At 40.3% G+C, this 25,422-nt stretch overlaps 1 protein-coding gene across 1 annotated transcript in view; it reads left to right on the top strand.

Annotated features, from left to right (window-relative positions):
- The window catches only part of col6a1 (collagen, type VI, alpha 1), a 42,504-nt gene extending 21,499 nt beyond the window's left edge, over window positions 1-21,005 (top strand). The window contains exons 26-35 of the mRNA XM_012868338.3: window positions 6,956-7,021; window positions 12,775-12,810; window positions 13,142-13,178; window positions 13,297-13,305; window positions 13,402-13,535; window positions 15,380-15,477; window positions 17,206-17,392; window positions 17,480-17,651; window positions 17,779-17,808; window positions 19,187-21,005. Coding sequence (XP_012723792.2) covers window positions 6,956-7,021; window positions 12,775-12,810; window positions 13,142-13,178; window positions 13,297-13,305; window positions 13,402-13,535; window positions 15,380-15,477; window positions 17,206-17,392; window positions 17,480-17,651; window positions 17,779-17,808; window positions 19,187-19,803 — 1,386 coding nt within the window. The 3' untranslated portion in view covers window positions 19,804-21,005. The remainder of the gene's footprint in view (window positions 1-6,955; window positions 7,022-12,774; window positions 12,811-13,141; window positions 13,179-13,296; window positions 13,306-13,401; window positions 13,536-15,379; window positions 15,478-17,205; window positions 17,393-17,479; window positions 17,652-17,778; window positions 17,809-19,186) is intronic.
- Window positions 21,006-25,422: the final 4,417 nt, after the last annotated feature.

Below are 25,422 nucleotides of genomic sequence, written 5' to 3'. Positions count from 1 at the left end.
GGCAGCTGTTGCTGACAGGACATGAGACACATTACTTAAATTATGAAAGTAAATAATTCTCCTTTATCGCATTAAAATCTTAAATGCTGTCTTTTTTAGGTATTTAACTTGGCAACTAAGCTATCTGCCTTTTGCTCATACTTAGCATATTTTGTATTTAACTTATTTCTGGTGTCCATCCATCTTGTTTCCACTCGGCCCTTCTGTTCTGCAGCTGGAAATCTTTTTTTTTTTTTTTTTTTTTTTTTTTTTCAGAACAACTGAGCATTTTTCTGTGAATGTGTGTGCCATTAGGGCAGAGGGCTTTGAGCTGATGCAGCTGTGTATATGTCGTTGTCAGGGATACTAGGAAATGAGCGCAGACGATGCAGCAGCTGCATTTCTGCTCGTGTGTATGTCTGAGTAAATGTGCATGTGTGGACCATGCGTGTTCCTGCAGCTGACATGTTTTAACCTCTCGTTCAACCTGAGTGTGTTTACGGTAAAATTACTATGTTTCCCAAGGTTTCACTGTTGTGACATATAAACACTTCCACATGTATGCATTTCCCCTGCATCTGTACATCATTGTAGCTCCGCCCTTTGTTTTACAGCAGTCACACAACCTCAGCTTTAGATTTACAGTGCTGCTTCAGTTTACATTGGTCAGCATGCGGGGAGTCTTATAAGTCATCTCTCCTTGGAAACATTGTCCTGTCTTGTTTCTGAGTTTTGTTTCTTTTTTGTCTGTAAGGAAAGCGGCCTCAGAACTTATAGGCAAAGCTGTGTGGCTGCGGTTATGATAGCAGGTCGTTTCGCGAGCCGGTTTTGGTGTCAGAACAAACCGCGGTGCCCTTTATACCGCCGTTTCAGGCAGCTACCATTATCGCAGTTCCCACTTTAAACTGTAGACGTTGCTGTGGAGCAAATCTGTGTGTTACATCTGGCAGCAGAAGAAAAATCTAGACTCATCCTCCTCATGGCCTCGTTATGCCTGTGGCCCATGATGCATTGCGGGAAATGTTTTTGCGACCCGACTTACATTATTACGCGCACATAGAAGATCTGTTGCAGTGAAATTACAAATTTAAAACTTTTGAATCGTCGGATATGATAGAAATTAAAAAAACATAATATCTAAAACAAGTGCAATGATACCCATTGTATAATCTTAAAAGAAGAATAGCATTTTAACAGTTTAGGGCAGAAATCAGCGAGTTTAGGTAGTTCTGCTTTTGATATGAGAAACTGTTAGATGGCTGCAAAAAGTTAATTGGGATGGGGGTTCTCTCATAATTTTGAAAGCCCATTTTCCCAACACAGCTCCTTTTATGTAACCTGACTCTAGCCAGACTGATGTCGCTCCGCCTAGCTCCACTCACGTCCATCTGGGACCTCTCCCATAGAGAGTGATTTCTCCAACCAATTTTATTGTCCAGCCAATCAGGACGCAGGGCTGGAGTTTCATAGATGTGATGTAGTTGAGAAGCGACCGTGACGTGAGACTGTTTTGATAGCAATGGCGGCTCGTCGAGGAAGCAAGCGTTAACATTGATGCTGCTATTTCTTCCGTGTTGTCCAATCTACCTAATATTGTTTCATTAAAAGAACATCAGAGAACGCCTCTGAAGGCTTTTGTTGGTGGAAACCATGTTTTCGTCCTTCTCCCGACCAGATTTGGCAAGTTTTGTTTTCCAGGGCGCGCCCGTGGCGGAGCGGTTAGCGGTTAGCGTAAACCATATTAGGAGGCCTTTAGTCCTCGACGCGGTCGGCCCGGGATCGACTCCAACGCGCGGCGCTTTGCCGCCTGTCTTCCCCCCTCTTCCTGTCAGCTCACTGTCAATAAAACGCGTGCCACTAGAGCCGCAAACACATTTAAAAAAAAAAATTTTTTTGTTTTTTCCTGTGTCGCTCTCACAGCGTCACGGGTTAGCTTCGGTGTGAGTGGTTGAAATAGCACGTCAATAAAGATGACAGACAAGTGGCTTATCCAATCATATGCAAGGATTTTTGATAAGGCCCAGCCTTCAATAAAGGCAATTCCTATGGAGAGGTCCTAGATGGATGTGAGTGGAGCTAAGCGGAGCGAAATCCATCTGGCTAGAGTCAGGTTACCTTTTATGAGCAGCACAACAAATTTATGGGATGAGTTTATACTTCCTGTGTCAACTCTACTTTTTCAATACGAAGTGCTGCATAATACATTTCTGCTTTTGACTCGGTGTTCCACACAAATCCTCAACGTGCTGAGCCGGGATTGTTGAAAGAAATTTTGTTTTGCGGACTTATGAGATCTTTATTCAGGGCAAAGTCTACTGACAGGACTGTAAAGAAGCGCTCTGCTTTGGATCAGGAGCAACCCGACACATGGATCTTATCAGGATTCTTCGCTGTTGCTGCAGCGCAGTGACCTTTTCCATCTCTCAACAGATGATTTTCCAGATGTCCCAAAACAATCAGAAGGAGAGTTTCTCAGATAAAAAAATACATCTTTGCATTTCCTGCAGCATTTCAGTCAGTCTTTGATGCTTTTCGTGAATAGAAGCGTCTGTCTTGCTGTGCTTCTGTTCACATGGCCATCGTTGAACGCCTTTCTTTGTTAACTACTGCTGAAACACGAAGACAATGATTTCAGCATCATCGTCCCTGTTTTATGCAACCAGTCTGCTGATTTCTCAGCTTCACCTGTTCTGATGATACACTGGTCATCTGATGTTGTGATTCGGCAAAAGAAAATCGAAAATAGTTTATAATTTATAGTTTGCTGTAAATTGAATGTTGAAAACTACATAATTTTTACACATTGCAATACATATTATGAATTTGATTACACGGCAAAATATTCCAGAAAGCATCGTGAATTGAACCCCAAAAAGCAGAGCCACATATGTTGCAAAACCATTTTTGTCTCAATGGGCTGCGGTCATTGCCCTTTAGTTTGTTCCATTCGAGTGGTTCATCTGTTTTCAGTCTTATAAAGCAGCGAGGCTTAATTGCTGCGTCTTTAATGCTTAAGTACTGAGGTGCTGACAGCTTGCTCTTTCAACAAATCAAGAAAGTATAATTTTGGTGATGATGAAAAAGTAATTTTAGCCAGATATGGTACTTTCTCTGCAGCTACAGCTCACTGGGTCAGACCATGAATGAGTTCCCTGTGGAGACCATTTTTAATCTTTTTCATATAAAACATATTAACCAATTACACCCATTCCCCTGTTTTCCTTTTTCTCAGCACACGCTATCATTCACAGATGTGCACACTGCAATGAAGAAACTCATGATATACCAGCTGCTTAAAGCGATTTTACACACATTTCTACTGCCTCTTGCTACACTGCTTTACAGAACTATCCTTTCCCACCTTTTGTCATATGTTGTAACCACAAGCTTCATGGTTTTCATTGAGATTTTCTGATTAACCAACACATAGCTGAGTAAAACTAGGAAGTGGAAGGGAAACTATAACAGATCGTGCACAAATAAAACTTTGAAAAGTGTGATGTCCTTAGGTATTTACCACTCCTTTAATTGCCTAAGTTGCCTAATTATTACATGCTGTCTACCTGTGAGTCATCTCACTTTGAACACAGCTGCTCTGTGAAGGCCTCAGAGGTTTGCTAGAGAGTATTAGGGAACAGAACAGCTTCATCATGACCAGGAACCGCAGATGACGGATCAAGGATGGAGCAGAGTTGGGGTATAAAACAATAACCCAGCCCTTGTGAGCTCTCCAGTAAATTGACAGGCTAGGCAAGAAGCGCAGTAATAGGAAAGCCAGAGAAGAGGCCCGTGAGAACTCTGGGGGAGCTGCAGAGATTCTCAGCTCAAACGGAGAAAAGTCTGGTTACACGTGGTGGTGGTGCTGTGGAGGTGTTTCTCTTCAGAAGGGACAGGGAGCTGGTCAGCATTGATAAGAGTTAAATACTGGGTAATTCTGGAAGCAAATCTGTTTGACTTGAAAATGGGGCAAAAGTTTTTCCTCCAGCAGAATTAATATCACAGCAAATTGAACACTTTAGATCAACTCATAGTCATGTTTTAGTCAAAGCCCAGGCATAAATCCAATTGAGAATCTCTAGGAAAAACTTGGAAATTCATTTTCTGCATGAGGTTGAGCAATTAGGAATAAAGGATGTGTAAACATGCCAGTCTCTTGAAGTGCAAAACTGGCAGAGAGAGAGAGAGAGAGAGATCCCCCAAAGGTCTTCCAGCTGTTGCTGCGGTGGAAGATGGTTCAATGCTGACTCAGGGTGTCTGGATCTGTGCAAAACCTTTCTTGATTTACAAACCAAGAACAATTTCCATTCCACTTAACAGTTATACACTAGCTTTTTTTTGGTCTCTCGCAGAAAATCCCAGAGACACAATAAGGTTTGAGGTTGTAAGGTGACGAAATGTAAATTAAATCAATAGCTATGAATACTTTTACAAATGAGAGTGAATTAAAGTTAATTTCTTTCTGCAAGCTTTTGCCTTCATCTGACCAGAGAGGACTGGAGGTTAAACACCAGGATGTGTCGGGGTGGATGAATGTAAAGATAAACCCACTCTGACTTTCCTGCCCGTTCAGTTCAGGTTTCCTGCCGTGAATATGACTTTAGGCACGGACAGATCAAGGGTAACAAGCGGCCGATCATCTGGCCGGGGCTCATCGAGCTAGACGGCATGAAAATCAAAGTCAGGAAGTGTGTTTGTTTGTAGCTGTGAATGATGTAGCCCATGTTCTTCACATCAGCGTGTTTGAAGTTGAGAATTTGCCGTGATTGGAAGCACGTGTTTTGTGAAGGGGCGCTGAGACGTTGGTGTTTTCCTGCTTAAAGCTGACATGTGTGCGCGCTGAAAGCCAGGTGGTTCGCATTACCTTCTTTGTCTCCTCTTTCTCAGATGTGTCTGCTGTGGTTGATGGTTGTTCTGTGGAAGACCAGATCGGCTCGTCTGGGTCGACTTTCTGCACAGATCAAAGAGCTGAAAAGATTTATGTGACTTTGCAGGAAAGGAACCGGGTTGTTTGATTAATTTGATGTTCTTTAATGCACAGTCACGTGTCTGCTTTACCAAATCACTGAAATGAATATTTTTCAATCAACATCATGCTAAATGAGCCTGTACAAAGAGTTTGCACTGCTTCTAAGAAGGTAAATTGTCTTAACTAAGCAGAAATATGTGTTTTTGGAAGCCATTTTGAATTGAGCGGGGCTATCTGCTCTGATTCACCAGTTGCGTTTCATTGCACATTTCTGATTTCCCAGGCTCCTTTTCCAAAACCAACATCGCCTACTTGTCTGTATGTGGGAAGGTGAAATTAGAAGACAGAGTTTTCTTCTTTCTTTTGATTTATAGTTTGTAACTTTTTGTTCTGATTGCAGTCTAGCAAAGACTAAAGATTAGAGCGAAGAAAGATTAGTCATCGGTGCGAGCGCAGCAGCTGCAGATGGTTTGACTTCTCTCCCTGCCTGCAGCTGTTCTATCTGAAACGGGTCTACAATTTTCAGATTGGCATAACTTATTGAAAACGTTATTTTATTACAGTCTTCTGAAAAACCTTTTTTAACACATTATTGGACAGCCAAGCTCCTATTGTATTTGTTCCACTAAATGGTGAAGCAGCCGAATTAGTGCAGTATCCTCTGTGAAACAAGTGGGTCTTTATACCGTTGATCCATTTTTCTTTTTACAGTGTCTTGCATTAATTCTGTGGGACATGTTTTCACATGTTGTCACACGACAGCCACCTAATTCATTGCATTTTATTTGGATTTAAGGTGGTAGCTCAACTCAGTATAGCGCATAGCTGCGGCGGAGGAAAACTGATGCATGATTTTACAAATAAAACCAGTGAATAAATTCCCTGTGGCTGTCTGCCCTCAAAAGTCACTCAGTTAGTAAGCAGCCAAGAAGTCTATGGTAACTTTGGAGGAGCAGCAGAGAGCCGCAGCTCAGTTTTAGATAATACTTCATAGGACTACTGTCATGTACTCCACAAATAGTGGCAAGAAGAGAGCCGCTGTTGTTCAGTAAGAGGCCATAGGAAGTTACAATCACAGAGAGGAACCCAAACATATGTGTATGGCAGACAGGTGATAGTGAACATTTCTTGAATAAACTATAGTGGTGGTGATGGTAGGGATGCTTTTCTTAAGCCCGGGCAGGGATGTTGGTCAGATGGAAAGATGTGTGGAACTGAATACAGGACAATGCTGGAAGAAAACCTGCAGATGCTGCAAAAGACGTGAGACTGGGATAGAGGATCGCCTTCCAGACGGACAATGACCCTGAACATACAGCAGAGCCAGAATAATTCAGAATATAGTGCAGGACTTAAAAAGGATTATCACAAAGGCTCTACATCCAGTCTGACTGGGCTTTAGCTAGATAGAGCAGAATTTTCACTTTGGGGTTTTGGTTGTATGGTGACGAAATGTGAAAAACTGACAGGAGTAGAAATGCATTTGCATCGTGCTATATTTGTGAAAAACCTTATGCCTTACTGGATCTTTCTCCTCTTCAGGAGCATCTTCAGGCCCCGTCGTAGCATGGTTACTCACAGCAAATTCTTAGCATCCATTATAGATTTCATTAAAAAAGAAATATTCTTAAGAATCAAATCCAGTTTTCCATTCAGTGACTTGCACTACATCTTTCTGTTGAAATCAAAGTAGTGGAGAAGTCCTTAAATCCACTGGCATTTTTCAAAGTGAAATATGCTCTCATGCTGTCAACAGAGGCTCTTCCTTGTTAAGGCTGCAACCAGTGGTACTTTTTGCTGTCCTAAAGATGATAAAATAATCCTGTACAATGTTATGCAAAAGAAAAAAAGAATCTATGGAACAAAACTTGTCACAATGCAATGAAACATGTCTAACATTACAGAACATGACTGTTTCTTAGCAGCACTTCATAACAGGACTGCATTTATTGGGGGGAAAAAATCTGTTGGAAACCTTTGTCTTGATCTCTGCTCTTTCTCTTGTTACAGAATAACGAGCTAGGGCCTCCTGGACCCAAAGGGGCCAAAGGTCACAGAGGAACCGAGGGCAGACCGGTAAGAATACCCTGAACACTCTTCTTAGTGTGCGAGTCTTTGTGTTGATGGATTGTTTTTTCTGGGCGCAAGAAGTGTCAGAATCTTTATCTGGCCCAGAATGGTTGAAACTATACTGTATATGCTTTAAAACTGGAAGTAAAGCTACAATTAGATTTCTGTGACTGCTTGAAAAGAGTCTATGATGTTATATTGAAGTTGGATGAACATTTTCTAAAATACATTCTAAAAGATTCTGGTTCTCTGTTTAGTAAAGAAATAAGAACATGAACACCATACCTAAAGGTCTTTGTTTATGTTGATAAATGCTCAGATATCTGTGCATTTATCAACATTGCTAATTTTCTGTCACTTGTATATTTCCACACAACCAAAGAATTCCTCTGCAGCTTCTAACACACCTCAGACAAATATCTTTCAAGTAGAATCATGATACGTTGATACTTTAAAATGTCCTATAAATCAGACAAAAACTGGGAAAGGAATATTTGTAAATGCCACCATTCATCAGAGCCTATTAGTCATGTCATTACATAGCATTTGCATGGCTCTTCCCCAAGCCTGTGTTGTTCCTTTCCTTGCATTTACTCTTGTACTTAACCAGTGAATATAAGTATATTTCTCCTTCCATGGAGATAAATAACAATAGAAATGCTCCGATCTGAGAACAAATGTAGATAACGCAAATAATGTTTGCTTAAGAGTGCCACAATCAATGGAAAAAAGTCAAATTTTATCACTATTGGGGTTAGTTGACCCATCAAATATATTGGATTATGATCTCTGATCAAACATAAATGACGATCATATAAAACAATCATTTCCAAAATGTTCCTATTGCACCTATAACACATTTGTCTTCAAGAAACGTCCTCGTAGACAGCTCCTCTTCATCACGAACAAAACTGTGTACAAAACGACTAAAACGCCAAAATGATAATAAGATGAAGGGCAAAAAAAAGAAACAGCACCTCAGCTTATTTTACATTATGGCTCAGTTCTTCTGACTGTGTTGACATATTCTGAATTTGTCAGAATATGTCAACACGTGTCAACACGATGTCAACCCTTAAAATAGCCTCTTCTTCACATTTCCTTGTTCCCAATAGGTAAAAATCCTCTAAACTAAACTCGTAACTCATCTTAAGATGACTTATTTTTAAAGTGTTCACTTTGAAAACAATACAAACTGTTCTCCTTTAATTACGTGGTTATCAATCCAACATGAAAGCTGCAGCAATTCGAACTTTCTTTCTATTCTTCACTTCTACCACTTCTATCCCGTTTAGTATGGAGGTATATATATCATAAGTATAAATATTTTTTTTCTATTTAGGAGCAGGATTTCTTGCTCTTTGTTCTGTTCTTTCACTAACCTCTAATATCACCATTAAAAAGTCCCTCTAGCTGATCTCTCTTCAAATTCCCTTTCTGGACCCAAATGGAGAGCCTGTGGGCACAAATCTTTCCTCCTGGCACTCAAAATCGCTCCCCGCACAAGTTGAGTCTGCGCACTCGGATCTGGCCCCTTTACTCGTGGATTCTGTGGCTCTGTCGCAGACTAAAGTGCTAGCCCTGTCTAGTAACTGTTTCAACCAATTGAATGAAAGGAGAGGAATGTGATCCCACTGCTGTCTTTTAGGTGTGCTTGTTTTCCGTGGAGTTCACACCAGACGATGGCAAGCTGATTCGATTTAGCCATGCATTGTACGGAGGCCTGCTGACTGCCACCGTGTTCTCATTAGAAACCACCCGGAGGCAGGCGGCGATGCAGCAGTCACGCGCTATCATTTTACAAGCTGGAATAGATGGTTGCCAAAATTATGACTTCGGTCTGTGAGAGAACAACAGGATCACTGAGCCGGACCCGAACAAGCAGGTTAACCCGAGTGGGAAGGAAGTTTGAGCATCGGGAATAGGACATAAGCAACGAGGGGAGACTATTTTTGCTAGAGGCGTTCAGTTGGAGAGCAGAAACGTAGTTTTGAGGGAGACAGAGTAAGTATTTGACAAAAAGGTTTAGTGACATATTTGTGAAAGAGCAGTATAATACATTGCAGGGGGAAAATAAATCCTGCTCTTGAGCTGAAAATGTATTTTTTTGAATAAAGTCAGACATCCGGCTCCCTAAGTAGGGATGTAGGGCATGCTGGATGTGGCAAGCATGACAATGCATGACAACACATAAGCCCTGAGTTTTAGTGATAAAGGAACGGGCCCTCAATGTGCACACTGAGGTTTAAAGCAGATGGTAAGCATGTGTCATATAAAAAACAGAAGTGCAGAGATATGCGTCTCACTGTGTGGCACAAACACAGCAGACAACCAGGTCCTGTCCCCACCGCACCCCCCCACCCCCACCCCCGAGGGCAAACATTGCAAATCTTTTCTGCATAGGAGCCCAGATTTTTTTGGAAAAGCCTTTAATTTTACAGCAGCTGTTCACCCCTGGATAGGTGTGTTTAAATTTCTCATATAAGTTGAAAGTTAAAAGGAAATGTTCAAGCGCAAAATAGTTAACAATATTGTTGATTAACCAACATTTAAACAACTAAACAATAGTTTTGTGGCTTTATTAAAGCAAAACCCCTTCTTATGCTGTTTCTGGCTGAGTAATGAGTAATAGCATAGAAAATGCTATTACTAGAGTGGATGATTAAATAGCTAGTTTTTTTTTTTTTTTTTTTTTTTTTTTGTTTACAGGGTCTGACTTGGCAGCAGAAATTAACTCATTAACACAGCCTGATCCTAAAAACTGTTTTAGATTGTGGAGCTAAATTTCTTAATCATGATGGTGTGCAATGCGAGTAACTACTTATCTTAAATTAAAAGCAGGGTTAACACTATGCATTATTCAGGGCGTGTCCATGAGTTATGGCTCTGTGGAGCCAAATGAATTTGCTGAGAGTCATAGTGGTAATGTCCAAATATGAGACTTGAAAATAGTACTCTATAAACCAAAGGGGATGTCGGTGGATGTAGTCTTAAATTTCAGCGCGGTGGATTCCCATGGCCTCAGTGAATGACCTATGATGTATTCCTCCCTGTAGTCATGAACTTTCTACCGATTCCATCACAGCTACTGAGAAGCCAATCAGCTAATCTCCCTTAAAACAAAGAATATCCTGATAAGGCCTGGAAAAGATGGTGATGTTCTTTTTGGCTTTGGCTGAGTGTTTGAAAGGCAACCGTTCTTAAGCAAGGCTAATACGGTGCTGTGAAAAAGTCTTTACACCCTTACAGATGTTCATTCTGTTTTTGATTTTTTTTTTTTTTTATGTCACTTAAATGTTTCAGATCATCAAACATATTTTAACATCAGTCAAACATAACCTGATACACAAAGCAAAAAAATAGAATAAAAAAATCTTAAAGGGGGAAAAAAAGCTATCCAACCCTCCTGGGTCTGTTTGGAAAAAGTATTGCCCTCTAAACCTAATAACTGGTTGTGCCAACACTGGTGGCAAGTACAGCCATTAAGTGTTTGTAATTGCAGCAAGTATTTTACATTGCTGCGGGGTAATTGTTCCCCACTCTTGTTTGCAAGTGTTTAATTTTTTTTTACTTTAAATGGCCTGTTTAGGGTCATCTCACAGCATCTCAACCAGATTTAAGTCCAGACGTTTTGATTAGGTCATCCCTAAACCTTGATTGGATTTTTTTTTAAACCATTCAGAAGTGGGCTTGTTAGTTTAGGATCACTGTCTTGCTGTACAACTAAAATCTGTTTTAGCCTAAAGCCAAACATTGATAGACGACAGTCAGGGACAGGATTCTCTGGTAGAGAAGAGAATCCATGATTCCATCAATTACCTCAAGTCCTCTATGGCCTGAAGTAGCAAAGCAGCCCCAGACCACACACCACCGTCCTTGATTGTACCGTAAGTATGATGCTTTAATTCTGAAAATCTGTTGTTGGTTTTACTCCTGATAATATTTTGGTAAATGTGAGCTCGTGTATTTTTTTGGAAGGGTCAGCAATGGTTTTGGCCTTGGAGCTCTCCAATGGATTGGACTAGGCAAAAAGTGTAATTTTTGCCTTTGCATAAAGGGGTCATGCTTTTCAGTTCTTCCTTTTCACATTTAAATGATTCAGTTGTGGTCTATATAATGTGGAACTGCAATGCTGTGATCTGAATTCCTTGATTCATTGTTGCCTCACGGTCCTTCTTTCACCCCTTTTCTGAGGTGTTTCTGAGAGCAAGTCGTTTTGGTACTGTCTCTTTAAATCTAAACCACTTAACCCCTTTCTCCAGGTCGCACAGCATTCCACTCTGTATTAACCATTTTTGTAGTATGCTGGAGGAAGGGGCAATGAATTGTGTGGGTTAATACACCCAACAACCGAACATTTTCACTTATCTGCTTGTGGCTGCAGCATCCTTGAGCTTGGACTAAAAAAAGCCAGAAATCCATTACCTTGTTTATCAGCCAAGCAGCAAATACTGTAATGCAATACTTCAAAGAACATAACAGAAAATATGACCCAAATAGAATAATAAAGATATCTATGCAGCACCTGGAGAAACTAAATTCAGGTTTTCTGCAATCCTAGAGACCCCTCTAATACACAACAAAATGTGTTTAAGGCCTAAAAAAGTGGATTTTGCATAATATGTCCCCTTTAACTGAGGCAAGTGATGGTAACATTACTTCAAATGCTGTTCTCTCATTTTGGTTCACTGAGTAACAGAGCCTTAGCGATGGCTTTGTAGAACCTGTCAAGACTTACAAACAAAATATTAAGAATTAATTTTTTCATTGAGGGCAAGATGTGTTACTTTTTAAGATCTTATAGCCTACTTCGTCATGTGAGACAGCTCCTATTTGAGTGGTTTCTGAGTCTGGCTGTATTCAGGCCTGGGGCTGATATCGAAATTCAACCAAAAAAATAAAGTTAATAAAAGTTTAAAAGATTCACCAAAGAGTAAAATTATATATATATATATTTCTTTTTTTTACAAAGGACTAGGGTTGGTTTCCCTTAATTAATTAAATTAACATTTGAAAACTGTTTTGCATCTACTAAAGTTGTCTTTGCATGATATTTTAAATTTAGTTTAAAGATATGAAATATTTAATTGTACCAAAAACACAAAACCAGAAGAATAAAAAATCTATAATGGGTTTTAACATCAGTGTAGCACCGTATAATGTAAAATGTTTGTCAAACAACCCATAACTACTCACCCTCCTACCTCCTTCCTCATTCCTCATTCCTCTGTTTAGTTTCTACTCTACATATTTTTATATTTAAGTGTTTGCATCACGCGTCCTTGGGAAGGTTTCTCTTCTCTATAATCAGCAGCTGTGTCTTTCTTTCGCGCCGCCCTTCTCGCCCTCTCATGTGTTGTGTGTTTGTTTGTGCGAGATGTGCTGGCGTCTTTGTCTCAGAAAAGAATGCCCTTAAACTGGGTTTTAATAGCTGCTAAAACAAAACACATGGCTGAGTGAAAAAGACAAAATGCTGTGGTTGTAGACTTTTGAAAGATTCAAAAGGTTGCTTCAGGACGAAAGCAACACACACAAATGTGCGGGTGTGGATGTGGGTTCGGTTATAGTGGGAATCTGGCTCGCAGTCACAGGGGTAATGGTTTTCTGAAGAAACCCCTGAAATAAAAGGCTTCTTACGAAACTTGCTCTCTCATCCAAGTCGAACCAGACACATTTTTTTTTTAAACAGATAAACACAGACATCTGTCAGAGGATGTCTCTGTCATACCTCATTGCGCTCATTTTGTGTCTTTCTGCAGGGTCCTCCTGGGCCTGCTGGACCACCAGGAACTGATGTGAGTATAAAAAAAAAAAAGAGATTGGTTAATTTAATGTGAACCATTGCCCTCATTCTCAGATGTCTGAGGACCTTGCAGTTAATTCCTCCTTTAGCCTGTGCTAGTTTTGAATCTGAAACTGATACAGCCCAAGCTCCACATTCAATTTCCTGAACTCTCGAAGCCCTGAAGTCATGGTCTTCTCAGTAAAACATCATCATTGTCATATTCTGTTTTTCTTTGAGAGTAGGTTGAAACTCTGGGATCTTCCTGTGTTTTGAATTTAAATAGCCATGTGATATAGCTGTGGATTACCATACAGTAACCCATACTCTACCTCTCCCCACAGGAATGTGAAATCCTGGATATAATCATGAAACTTTGCTGTAAGTTAATGGCTCAGCTTCACATCCGCTCGTCTCATGTTCTGTTCTATGTTCCTCTTCCAAGGTGATTAACTTTTACTTCTGTTTTTCTTTCCATCCACGTTCAATCACTTCCCAGCTTGTTGTGGTAAGTTTGGAGTTTGTGCCTTATGTCTTGTTCTCTGTGGGCCCTCTATGGTTTAATCTTCATGATTTTATGTATGTGTGTTTGTGTTTCTTGCAGAGTGCAAGTGTGCCGCTATGGACCTGGCGTTCATCGTGGACAGCTCAGAGAGTATCGGTGCAACAAACTTTGCACTCGCCAAAGATTTCATCATCACAGTTCTTGACAGACTAGTTAAAGACCATCAAGTCAAGGTAACACCTTTCTTGAATGCATCCTGTGTTAGGGGGGTGAAAGGAAACCGCTAAGTGTAGATCAATTCAAGTAATAATTAACCTTGTCACCTCTGAGTTACCATAGTGTAAACTAATGACTGGCTCTTATGATATTAATGCACACAGTACATGTGAGTTCTCCGTAATGTTCCTTGACAGTATGTGGCAGTGTTGTAGAACTCGAGTCCGAGACTCGAACTCGAGTTCGAGTCATTACCTAAATTTAGAGACTCGTGACTTGACTTGGACTTGAGCACTGATGACTCGAACTTGGACTCGGACTCCTACATTCAGATCATTCTGATTCAGAAATTGAGAAAAAGACTCGACTTTTTTATGTCATTAGGCTATAATTTTAATATGTCATAAGAATATTATTTGGTGTAAGATTTTAATATCTAAATTATTAGTGCAATGTGGTGGAGTGTGGATTTTTTTTTTGTTTAAAAACATGTAGGCTATGCTTACTTTAGTGCGGAACTTGGACTCGACTTGATCAATAAGGACTCGACTTGGATCAATAGTGACTCGACTCGGACTTGACTCGGATGAGTAGTGGACTTGACTCGGACTCGACTCTGATTTTTTTTAATGACTTGGACTTGAGTCGGAGACTCGAACCTGGACTCGGACTCGAGGCATAGTGACTTGACTACAACACTGGTATGTGGCTGTAAAAGAAGTCAATGACAGCTTTCAAGTTTATCTGTTTTTATTCAGCATTAACATGAAGTTGGAATTTAAAATAAATAAGTCACAGACTGTGACTCTAACAGAGGTTCTTCTCAAAGAGGAACAGCCTCTAAACCATAAATATGTGCTACGTAGTCTGGGAGTTGGGTTAACGGGTGTTAAATACCTGAATCTGAAGACACTAACAGCTTTACAAATGAAAACACCTTCTGTTTAATTGAATCAAAACATTGACATTAAAGCTCTGAACTCTATTCGGCTAGTTTGTTACCATTAATTTACATTTATATTTTTAGTGGGGTAAATATTTCTTTATAATTTTCTAAATGATGTGCAGAGTTTAATAACAGTTTTTTACATGTGGAAGTGAATGATTTGGACTTGGCCCTCAGGTATTTGAGACTTCACTTGGACTTTGCCTTAAGAGACTCAAGACTCAACTTATTTCCCCCTCAAAGACTTGACTTGAAACCTCTCCACTGAGTTAAAACTTGACTTTTACTTGACACTCAGCAACTTGTGACTTCACTTGGATTTTCTCCTAAAAATGTGAAACTTGACTTAGACTTGCTCTAAAGAGACTTGGATCTGCCTTTCAAAGACTTGAGGTTTGACTTGGACTCGTAGTGAAAGACTCGAGACTTGACTAAACTTTTTCCCTCATAGATTTGTGACTTGACCTTTACTTGGTCCTGATAGAGTTGAGATTAGATTTTAAACTTGGAACAATTCACTTTTCAACATTTCTGGTTTTGACACACACAGCAGCATAGTTTTCATATCTTTCCTTTTTTTGCCAAGCCTCAGTGGGATGCCTTGTATTTGACCTTTGGGGAGTGAATTGTTCACATAAACCTCTAGGATAGTTTTTCTGGGGTTTTACTAAATGCTTCCTCTGAGGTCAGATGCTTAGAATAGAAATTGGGAATGAAACACATTGTTTTTTTTTCTCCCTTGGAAACACACTTTTATGTCTTTCCAGTGACTCTGCTCTTCCAGTGTGGATGTAATTAGTCAGAATGGGTGTGACACTAAAACGTTGACAGAGCAAAATGAATGCTCACAGAAACGACACACACGCACAGAGCAGACCAAAACATGCGTTGACGCTTCAATGTTTTCCTTTCCAGTTCTCAACGAACCAGTCCACCGTCAGTGTTGTCCAGTACAGTGGATCGCAAGCCCAAGAAGCTGTTCAACTAACTACCAGCCTCGCTGACTTTAAACAGTGAGTTCACAAAATGTTCCCCACCCTTTCTTATCACACAATTTGTGGCTTTCATTTTGACTCGCTGGTTTCTTGGTGATTTAAATTACCAGGTGTCTGCCTTTTCTCTTGTAAAAATAGACAGTTTTATGATGATTTCCCACTATCTTTATTTTCTTGCTGAGAGCAAGAGGAGTAAAGGTCTTAGATAGGTTCTGCCTACCCCCACAAAACAACAGCAAGCTCTTTTAAAGGATACTGGTTATCCTGTAAACATAATGTATACATCTACCCTAATTAGAGTTTCTTAGCATAGTATACAAGCATCATTTATTTTTAAAAAAATTGAGAATAAACCTTGTTTATGTTACATTTGTGTTTTCACTAGATTTTGACTCTGACTACAGTCCTTCAGATTCTTTTTTAAACTATTCATCCATCCATTGTCTGTACCCGCTTATCTGTGCATAGTCCCTAAGGGGGGCGGTGCCCCCCTTAGGAGCTACCAACTGCACAGCCCCTTTAAAAAGATGCTGAGAAAACAAATGCTAAAAATCCTGCAATTATCGAAAAACTTATTTAATATAAAATATTTGACAAATTTCATTTAACAAATGAAAGTAGTCCAAGTGATCAATCAGCTAGTTTCTGTGCCACCGCAAATCATCATGAGAAATTGATTTAGTATTATGTCTTCAGTGCAGGGTCCATAACATAACCCTGTCTTAAACTGCACATGGTGACAGCGAGCTTGATACAATGAGCTGTAAATCTTTTGACAACTTTTTAACAATTTTGCACACAAAAATGAAATGGCTCAGAATGAGTGTTTCTACCAAATACCAAAAGAGAAATTTCAATGCCTAAATGTGGCATTAGACGATTCATGAATATTGTTCTGTATGCCAGGATGAAATGTAGCTATGCCATTTATAAGCAATCAAGAATATATGTCGATGCATTTCAACCCAAATTTATTCCTACCTTACAGATTTAGGTTTATCTATTTAATTTTAACATGTTTCTATAGACTGGAAGTAATATTCATCTTTTGGAGTGGTACAGCCAAATACCTACACTGAATCTGAAAGAGAATCTGTGGAGAGAGCTACGGATGAGGGTGATAGTTAGGAGGCACTTCAGCCTCAATGTTTTAGAGCTTATTAACAGATAAATTGTCAAAATGCCAGAGGAAACATGCATACAAATGCAATAATAAAGATTAACAAAGGTTTGATTACTGTAATGCCAATCAAGGTTTTTGCTCTGATTTGTGCGAAGGGTATAAATAATGTCTAACATGTAAGCAGTTACTTTTACAGATGTATTAGTTGAGGAGATTGCCATCTCATCTTGCATTCGTTATAAAATTCTTGGTGGAATGAAAACAATATCAAATATTTTTTTATATCATTTGAATTTTACATTTCTTAAAAAAAACTTTTTCTGTCCAGGGGACACAGAGTTAAGGGCGCTGCAGGGTACATGTGCATTCCTCTTGGCATTGCTGTCAGCGTTTGTTGAATCATCAATGCCTTAAATCTGAGTAGACAGCTTTACTTCACGTCTTTCCTTGTCACTGACGCAGCATCATCTAAAAAAAGAGCAATCTTGCAATAAGTGAAAGCTTGGGGGAAAGGCTGCTAGCTGTTTGATGTGTTTCATCAATCCATGGTTGCTGTCATAAAAGCATTTGATCTTGTTGATGAAACTTCCTGTTGTGTCTGTGTGCGTTTCTGTGTTTTTCAGGGAAGTGAGAGGCTTGCGCTGGCTGGCTGAGGCCACTTACACAGGCGAGGCCCTCGGCTTTTCTTTGATCACCACAATCAGTCGGATGAGGAAAGAAAACAAAATTGTTCTCGTTCTCACTGATGGACGCTCTGACACTACCAGAGACAAGTCTGACCTCAATGTTCTTTGTGGAAAAGACATCTTGGTGAGTGATGTTAGCTCGCACATTTAATGACAGTTTGCATTCTCACAGGTTTCTAAGTGCTAACCTAAAGATTTGTCTCAATACAAGGTGGGCGGTTTAGGAGTTAAGGACTACTCAGGCCGCCAGCCCAACCAGGAGCAGCTTCACACTTTGACGTGTGAAAGCGACACCAAAAAAGGATTTTCCTTTGTCCTGGATAACTTTGCTGAGCTGCTGGATGACAGTTTCCTGCAGAATCTCACAACCAAGATCTGTCAAGGTACAACTAAGTTAGATATTTGCAGCCACTCAGCAGCATTTATTTTATACTAAATATTCCCAATGAAGTCTCATTAAACTGACTGACTTTATCTCTGTTGCATTTTCTGTTTGCTTGGTTTTTGCAGAAAAGAATTGCCCAGACTACAAATGTCCAAGTAAGTTTTTTGGTCATTTTTTTTTAATCACTGTTCAATACTTTGTTCTACTGTGAGATTCAAAACAGAAATGTTATTCTTACATTTTTAATTTGGGATTCCATTAAAATAATTAATTGGAAAATACAATACAAAAAGCAGCACCTCAGTCTGCTTGTTTGAAGCAATATTTAATAGACTATTTCTAAGATTTTATCAGCATTCATTTGTAACTGTGGCAGAAAAAAAAGCACATTTGCTTTTTTGCATTTTGTGTTGTTGCAACCCCAAACCTGAATGTATTTACAAAGATTTTGAGGTGCAGCAACGCAAAGTAGTGTTTAATTGTTAAGTAGAAGGAGATTTGGGTTTCTTAAAACTTTTTGTACTTTTGTACTGCTCCAAATAAAAGTGCGTTGTCCATTTTGCATTTAGCTCGCTTACTCAAATACCCCTAAATGAAAGCGAGTGCAAACAGAAGTCACCTAGTTAACAGGGTCCACACACCCATGTGCATTTTGATCTCAGTATGATTCTGTTCTGTGAAGGTCTCAGAGATTTGTTAGAGAACATGACCAAGAAACAGCAGACAGCTTAGAGCAAAAGATGTGGAGAAGTTTAAAGCAGGGTTTGGTTATAAAATATATAGTCAGTGAAAATTAATCAGGGAAGCTGCCCATAGTCCCATGATATCTCTGCAGGAGCAGCACAGATCCTGAACTCAGGTGGGAGAATCTATTGACAGAACAACTCCTATTCAGGCACTCTGCAAATCTGGCCTTTATGTAAGAGTGGGGAAGAAAAACAAAATCTTGGTTTCACTTGTGCCACAAGTCAAAACGAGGGAATGGCAAAGATGTGGCATAATGTGCTCTGATCAGAAGAGACCAATACTGAACCTTCTATATTCACCATTCTGTGTGTGATGGTTAGCAAATACCACTACTAGTCACTCTGAGCCCACCATCACTACAATGAAACATGGGGTTGGCAGAATCATGCCGTGGGGATACTTTTCCTCAGTGGGAAAGGGGAAGCTGGGCTAAGTTAATCTGAGAAATGGATGGAACTAAAAGTAGGGGAAACTTGGAAGACAACCTGTCAGTGTCTTCTCAAACAAAAGTTCAGTACTTGAAGTTATCTAAGCTTTGTAAAAGATGGGAAAACCTGAGACATACCTCAAAAGACTTCCAAAGTAATCCCAGTGAAGGGTGGTTCTACAAAGTATTAATTCAGTTTGAATTGAAAGCAAATGCACAGCACACCTTTCAGATTTTTATTGGTGAAGTAATTAGGAAATCATTCCAATGCTTATCCGGTCATCCGTTTCTGCCGTCACAGAACCACGGAAAACAGCTTTTATCAAATGTTTTCCTGATCATTCCTTTTGTCGTTGCAGTCTCCTTCTCTCAAAGTACCGACATTTTGGTGATGATGGACAGCTCAGCCAGTGTGGGCCAGAACAACTTTGAGATAAGCAAGACCTTTGTCAAGCGCTTAGCTGAACGTTTCCTCACGGCTGAGAACAAAGGCGGTGTCAGAGTGCGAGTGGCTGTGGGCCAGTATAGCCTACGCAATCCCCGCCTGGAGCAGTCCCTTACTTCCAACTTAACCTTGCTGACATCTAAAATCGAAGAAGCCCAGTTCCAGAATGAAGGCACCAATGTCGTAGATGCCATGCAATTCGCCATTAACACTCTACCTAGCCGCGGGGACTCATCTGGAAGCATCAAGAAGCTGGTGCTGTTTTCCGACGGAAGGTCTCAAGGAGTCACCAATCCCGTGTTGGAGAAGCGCGTTAGAGAAGTGGAGAACAGCGGCATTGAGCTCTTTGTCATCTCAGCAGGAAGCCAGGTCGACGACGCCAATCTCAAAACTCTAGTGAGCAGAGGGCGGAGCTTAGACGCCAATGCTGAGCGCCGCCTGTTCCGTGTTGCTGACTACGCGTCTCTGGTCCGCGGGGTCTTCCACCAAACCGTCAGCCGCAGGGTCTCTCTGTCCGTAAGGGCAAACTAAAAGGACAAACGTGTTTTAGATTTTAGACCCATTATGAATTTTCAGTCTCACTCATTTACAGTACACTGTGTTAAAATGTGTTTGAAAACAAGAAAGGGTAGAATCACATATGATTATGTGACAGATAAGTGTAAATACATTTAGAGGAGGACTTTTACTTTGAGTTGATCTTGCAATGCAGATCATCTTGGTCTTTGTATACCACAAGCCGATGAGTCAACAGACAATACCCAGAGGAGATATCTCTGCCTTGAGTTCAGACTCAAAGTAAAATAGTCCAAATTTAAAGGAGTGTACTTTGTTCCTGGAGAGTCATCAATGGTAGCCACATTTTAGCTTATTTCTACTCTACATCTGGACTGGTTCCTCTTCAGGTACTCTGTATGTCTGTATCCCTCTACTTTTACTTGCTTCATTCAACCGGTGAGGCTTCAAAGAGGCTAAGTGAACTTTTCCTTTGCTCTCCAGGACCGGAGCTATGGCTGTTTATGGTCAAATGTGGATCCATGTTTGAGTATGTTGTGTCCATAATGCCAAATTAAGGGAACAACCACAGCATTGGTGGGACCAGAAACCTGGTTCCTGGCTGACTTATCGCCCAGTTTTTTTGTTTTACCATCATGTATTGAAACAGATCATAGGGAAAATGATAAAACAGCACTGTCTTGGAGGGAAAGAAAAACTGAAAATCAATTAGCTCACCTACAGAACAGGGGGAAGAGGATGTGGCACATGGCCGACACTTCAGCTAGTACTGCTGAAGACAGCTGAACTCTGCATGTGTGTTTGTTTCTTCAGCATATAAACAGATATACGTGAATCCTTGGCTGGCTGTTTCATTAACAGTTGTGCTGGGGTCCACCTGTTTTCTGGTCTTGTTCCTGGAGATAAACACCTGCATAAACACACATCAGTAAGACAGGAAAACATCTGTCACAGTTAAAAGTTGGGCAGAAACTTGAAGAGACTCAGGAGTGTATTCCCTATATACCTTTTACAGCCAGTCCCCACACCTGTTAGTTGTATATGATGCAACAGGGGCTCAGAGTGTTACTGAACTGTTGTTTTCATCTGCGGTGCTATTATCCCCTATGTATCAGCCTCTACACATGTTTTTTCCAGATGATTGTTTTGTTAAAACTGCGAACACAAAGCCTCAGTGAAGTTGTAAGATCTCCTTCAATAAAAGTTTTTACACCCAAGTCTCTCAGCTCGTCTGTACATTATAAAGAAAATGTCATTTACACAGGGAATGCAACGCTGTAATGAGATCAAAATCAACATGTTTAAAAAGGAGACCTTTAGTGTAACGTAGCACATGAGCATAGCTAGTCAGACGTTGTCAGAACAGTTTTAAAATGCTATGAAAGTGATTTTATGGGAGATAATTTTTACATAGTTAATACAATTGTCTACATGTGGAATCTAAACATCAGTGCAGTCACCTGTCTCTATCATCAAATGTTCTGTTTTAAGTCATTTTATTTATTAGCAACCTAACTTAGCTATACATAATTCAATATAAAAAACACACACACACATCCCATCTATTTCCCCCACTGGCTTAAATCTTGCACAGCCCCCCAAAAATTCTGACAGCTAACAGGCTTTTTGAAAAGTAAGACATGCAGCAACTTTTTAAGGGCATCAACTGAATCCAAGGCTGCTTTGTCTTTGAAACCAGAGAATGGCTTTTCAGAGTCTTAATCGGAAACCCCAAAAAAATGGAAAGTTGGAATTTTTTTTTAAACTATGAAAAGTGACAGTAGCTCCAAGTTCAAGATCCAATATGGCTGCCATACATTTAAATGATGCTCAATTTGCCTTGGAGGCCACAACTCAGAATGGGAACGTCTTCTAGTGTTCCCTCTGTTCCTGGAGGTGGTATTTGCTCAGTTCAGTTGGAAATACTGCAAGAGTGCCTCCTGGAGTCTGACTTCAGAGAGGGAAAGTTGGTAGTAAAAACATTAAAATAAAAAAAATAAAATAAAATAAAATAAAATAGCCTCTCCTGATGCCTTTGAATATTGACCATATTTGTTATGAGGTTACCTTTGACAAAAGCTACATAGGCCAATTGAAAACGGGCCAAATGACCACATGTTGCTCCATAGCTGCAAAGGTCTGTTTAGAGAGGCAATTTTCAAAATGGGTTCAATAAAGAACGGGTAATCTGTGAGGGAATGTTAAAATGGGTTCACTAAAGGCTTTTTTCTGAAGGCAAGTCAAAAAGGCTTGGGGCAAAGTTATGAACAGTACAGTTTGGATGCTGGTTTAGATTCTCAGTAATCTAGGTCATGATCAATCAATCAAGAAAAAGGTAAATAAACAAAACTGGACTTCTATTCTGAAGCTGAAGACGTTTAGCAAGACCTGGTTAGAGCTTGGATCGTTAGGCAATGATAAGCCTAACAACTCTCCATTGTGAGGAGCGATCAGTTCCTGGTTAATCTACATGCGAATCCAAGCTCTAACGAGGCCTCGCCAGCAGATCTATAAAGTTTAGAACTCCACACACAGACATTCTGCACTGAGAAAGTTTCCTGTATGGGAAGATAAACATCTTCAACTTCAGAATAGAAGTCCATCTTTTTTTCTTTTTTTTTTTTTTTTTACATTTTTTGGGGGGAGAAACACAGTTTGGAAGCTAAAGAATACCAATGGAGCTTGATAGAGAGAAAATTACTTTCAGTCTTAATGATAAAAGGAAAACACTTCATAGAGCTGGGCTTAAAAGAGTACTATTGAAGTCCATGACAAAAATATGCTACGTTTTTAAACTGCACAATTATCCATCCAACATAATCTCAAGGAACAGAATGGGCCCTGAGACTGAACCCTGGGGTAGCTTCACATGGATCGAATAAGACATGACTTGATTGGTCAAAACATGAGATGCATTTCTGGAAGTAGTAACATAGAATGATAGACATTTAAAAGCTGACTCCATCCATCCATCTTTTGCCTATCAAAGATTGTATCATGGGAATAACTGGTCCAGGACAGAAACCCTGACGACCCTTTGCACAGCAATGCTCTCCAGCTCGTTCTGGTAGACATGTAGAACTTGGATGTGTCTGAAATCCCACACCAGAAGGGAATATAAAGCCCCTCCAGTGAATTCTGGCGACACCTTGGGAACTCCTCTCAATGTGACTGTAACGCAGAGACTAATGACCCAACAATGCAACCGGACAACAGGAGTGGTTCATTTAATATAATGAATTTAATCTGAGTAAAAGCCACTAACCTTCTCAGGATCCGGGTGGTTGTGGAACTGATCTGTGGGTCCAAGTCAGGAGGTCGATATCCAGAAGTCAGAAATCAACTGGAGAGTCCAACAGAGACAAGGCAGGAGAGTCCAAATACAAAGCAAGGTCACAACTGGCAAGGCCTTCAAGGACCACTGGATGGTCTACTCACACAAATGGCTTTCAAGAATCTGGTGGAGACTGGCTGTGAGGAGCAGGAATACATAGGCAGAGTCACAAGTGAAGCTCCTCATGGTTAATAAGCTCAACGCAGGGGGTGCTGCTAAATTAATTAGAGGAGCAGAGCTCAGGAGAGCAGCTCACAGCCAGAAAGCATGTTTGCAGAAGCATTACAGTTACATTCCTGCAAAAACCTCCTAAATTAACACTTAACTCAATTAGATGCCCAAACAACTTGAATGAACTCGTTTTGATGTAAAGGAACAGCAGCTCCCATCCAAGTTTCCCTATTATAATGGAGCTCCTTCCTTTATATTTAGAGCTGAGCCCATGGAGGAACATATCTCTTACCTGTATGCAGGATGTTCCTTCTTTCATGATTCATTTCTATTGATCATAGATGAAAGTAAAGCTCAGACAGACAGCTTGTCCATGTGGTTCACTTTTTTAGTCAGCTCTTTCTTCACCATGACAGATTGTAGTAGTATATGCATTACTGCCCCAATCTGGGCCCCAGTTCATCTACGCACCTCCCGGTCCAACCTGGCATCACTCACGAACAAGACAGCGGGACACTTCAGCTTCTCCAATGGAAGCAGAGCTGAGAAGCTGCCCTTTACTTCCCAGTAGGTGTCCGAGATTTAACCACATATCTGATTAAAAAAAAAAAGGGACAGAACTGATCATGAAGTAATCAATGCAGTCAGTCGGGTACATTAAACAGTTATCCATCAAGACCTTCTACTAGAACATGGTGTTAGTTGTAGTAGTCCCAAACATAGCAGGTACCCTAGGGTACAACCTAGGGGATTAAACCAGGCCAGGCTATCTGGGCTGTTGTTTAATACACAACAGCACAAAGCTTCTCTATTGCAACCCCAAAAGGTGATCCTTTCGCTCACCATTGTCTGGTTCTGCCAGTCCAGCATGCGCTCCTCTCAGATTCACTCCACCAGGATTAATGTTTTTAGTGTATAGATTTGTTTTTCTGTTTTTATTTGCGGACGTCAAGATGTAAACTGACATTTACCCCCGTCTTTTTTAGATGATGAAAAAGCAAATATACAATTTTCAACTAATATATTGACCCTCTTGTGGTGCAACATGCCAATGATGTTGTAGGTAGTCGAACCTACAACAGCAGAAATCTGCCCGTTGGATTCCTCCTGAAGCAGCATTTTAAAAGACCAGTTTCGGGACTTCTACATGGCATCCGTACTGACCTCTCCAATCCTTGCATACAGATGACATCCTCCAGAGACGTGTGCTGTTTACACCAGAATTAATATTCCTGTCATTGTTGGCCTTTAAGATTTACATATCTGCAAATATAGCATAATGTTTTCTTCTCTGTTGCTCAGCAGGACACATGTTTTTTATTAGATCCTTCAGACTGGAACAACATTTCCGTGGAACTGCAGCAGTGTCAGGCCAGCGCCAACTTTTCCCTTTGATCCCAATATTTAGGCCATTCTTTGATCTGGAACGCTACGCATTGGTGCGCGTCACCGCTTAACCTCTGTGTCTGGGGACTGTTTGCTGCATGGCTTCCTGTGCCTCGTCATTTAGGAATTTTTCAATTCAATTTTATTTATATCGCGCCATTTTATGAAACACGTCGTCTCAAGGCACTTTACAAAGTGAAATTCAATCAGATTATACAGATTGGTCAAAAAAATGTCCTATCTAAGGGAACCCAGTTGTTTGCATCAAATTCTTGACAAGCAGCATTCACTCCTCCTGGGGAAGCGTAGAGCCACAGGGAGAGTCGTCTGCATTGTCCATGGCTTTGCAGCAATCCCTCATACTGAGCAAGCATGAAGCGACAGTGTTCCAGAATGTAAATGTGTGTTTGTTTGTGTGACCGTGGGTATGTTGCATGTACATGGGTGTGTCAGCTCAAGAGTTGCATGTTTTCTGTGTGTGATTTACAGCATGCGTAAATATGAGATCTGCGAGCATGTGGCTTGTGTTTTGAGTGAGGCTGTTCTTTTGAAATTTGCTTTGCCTCTTCCGCAACTTTCCATTTAATTTCCATTTAATTTCCTTGTAATTTCAGTTGTACAAAGCTGTGGCCACTGGGCTACTCTCAAATCTTACTATAAGTCCCAAGAGCAACCCCTTTTCCTGTGAAATTCGCTGGTAATCATATGAGTTTAACACATGGACTCAATTCTAAATTTGCACA

Source organism: Fundulus heteroclitus, chromosome 6 (assembly GCF_011125445.2).
Source record: "Fundulus heteroclitus isolate FHET01 chromosome 6, MU-UCD_Fhet_4.1, whole genome shotgun sequence".
Lineage (NCBI taxonomy): Eukaryota > Metazoa > Chordata > Actinopteri > Cyprinodontiformes > Fundulidae > Fundulus > Fundulus heteroclitus.
Note: the sequence above shows the minus strand (reverse complement) of the source record. Positions and strands in the feature narration are given on the sequence as shown.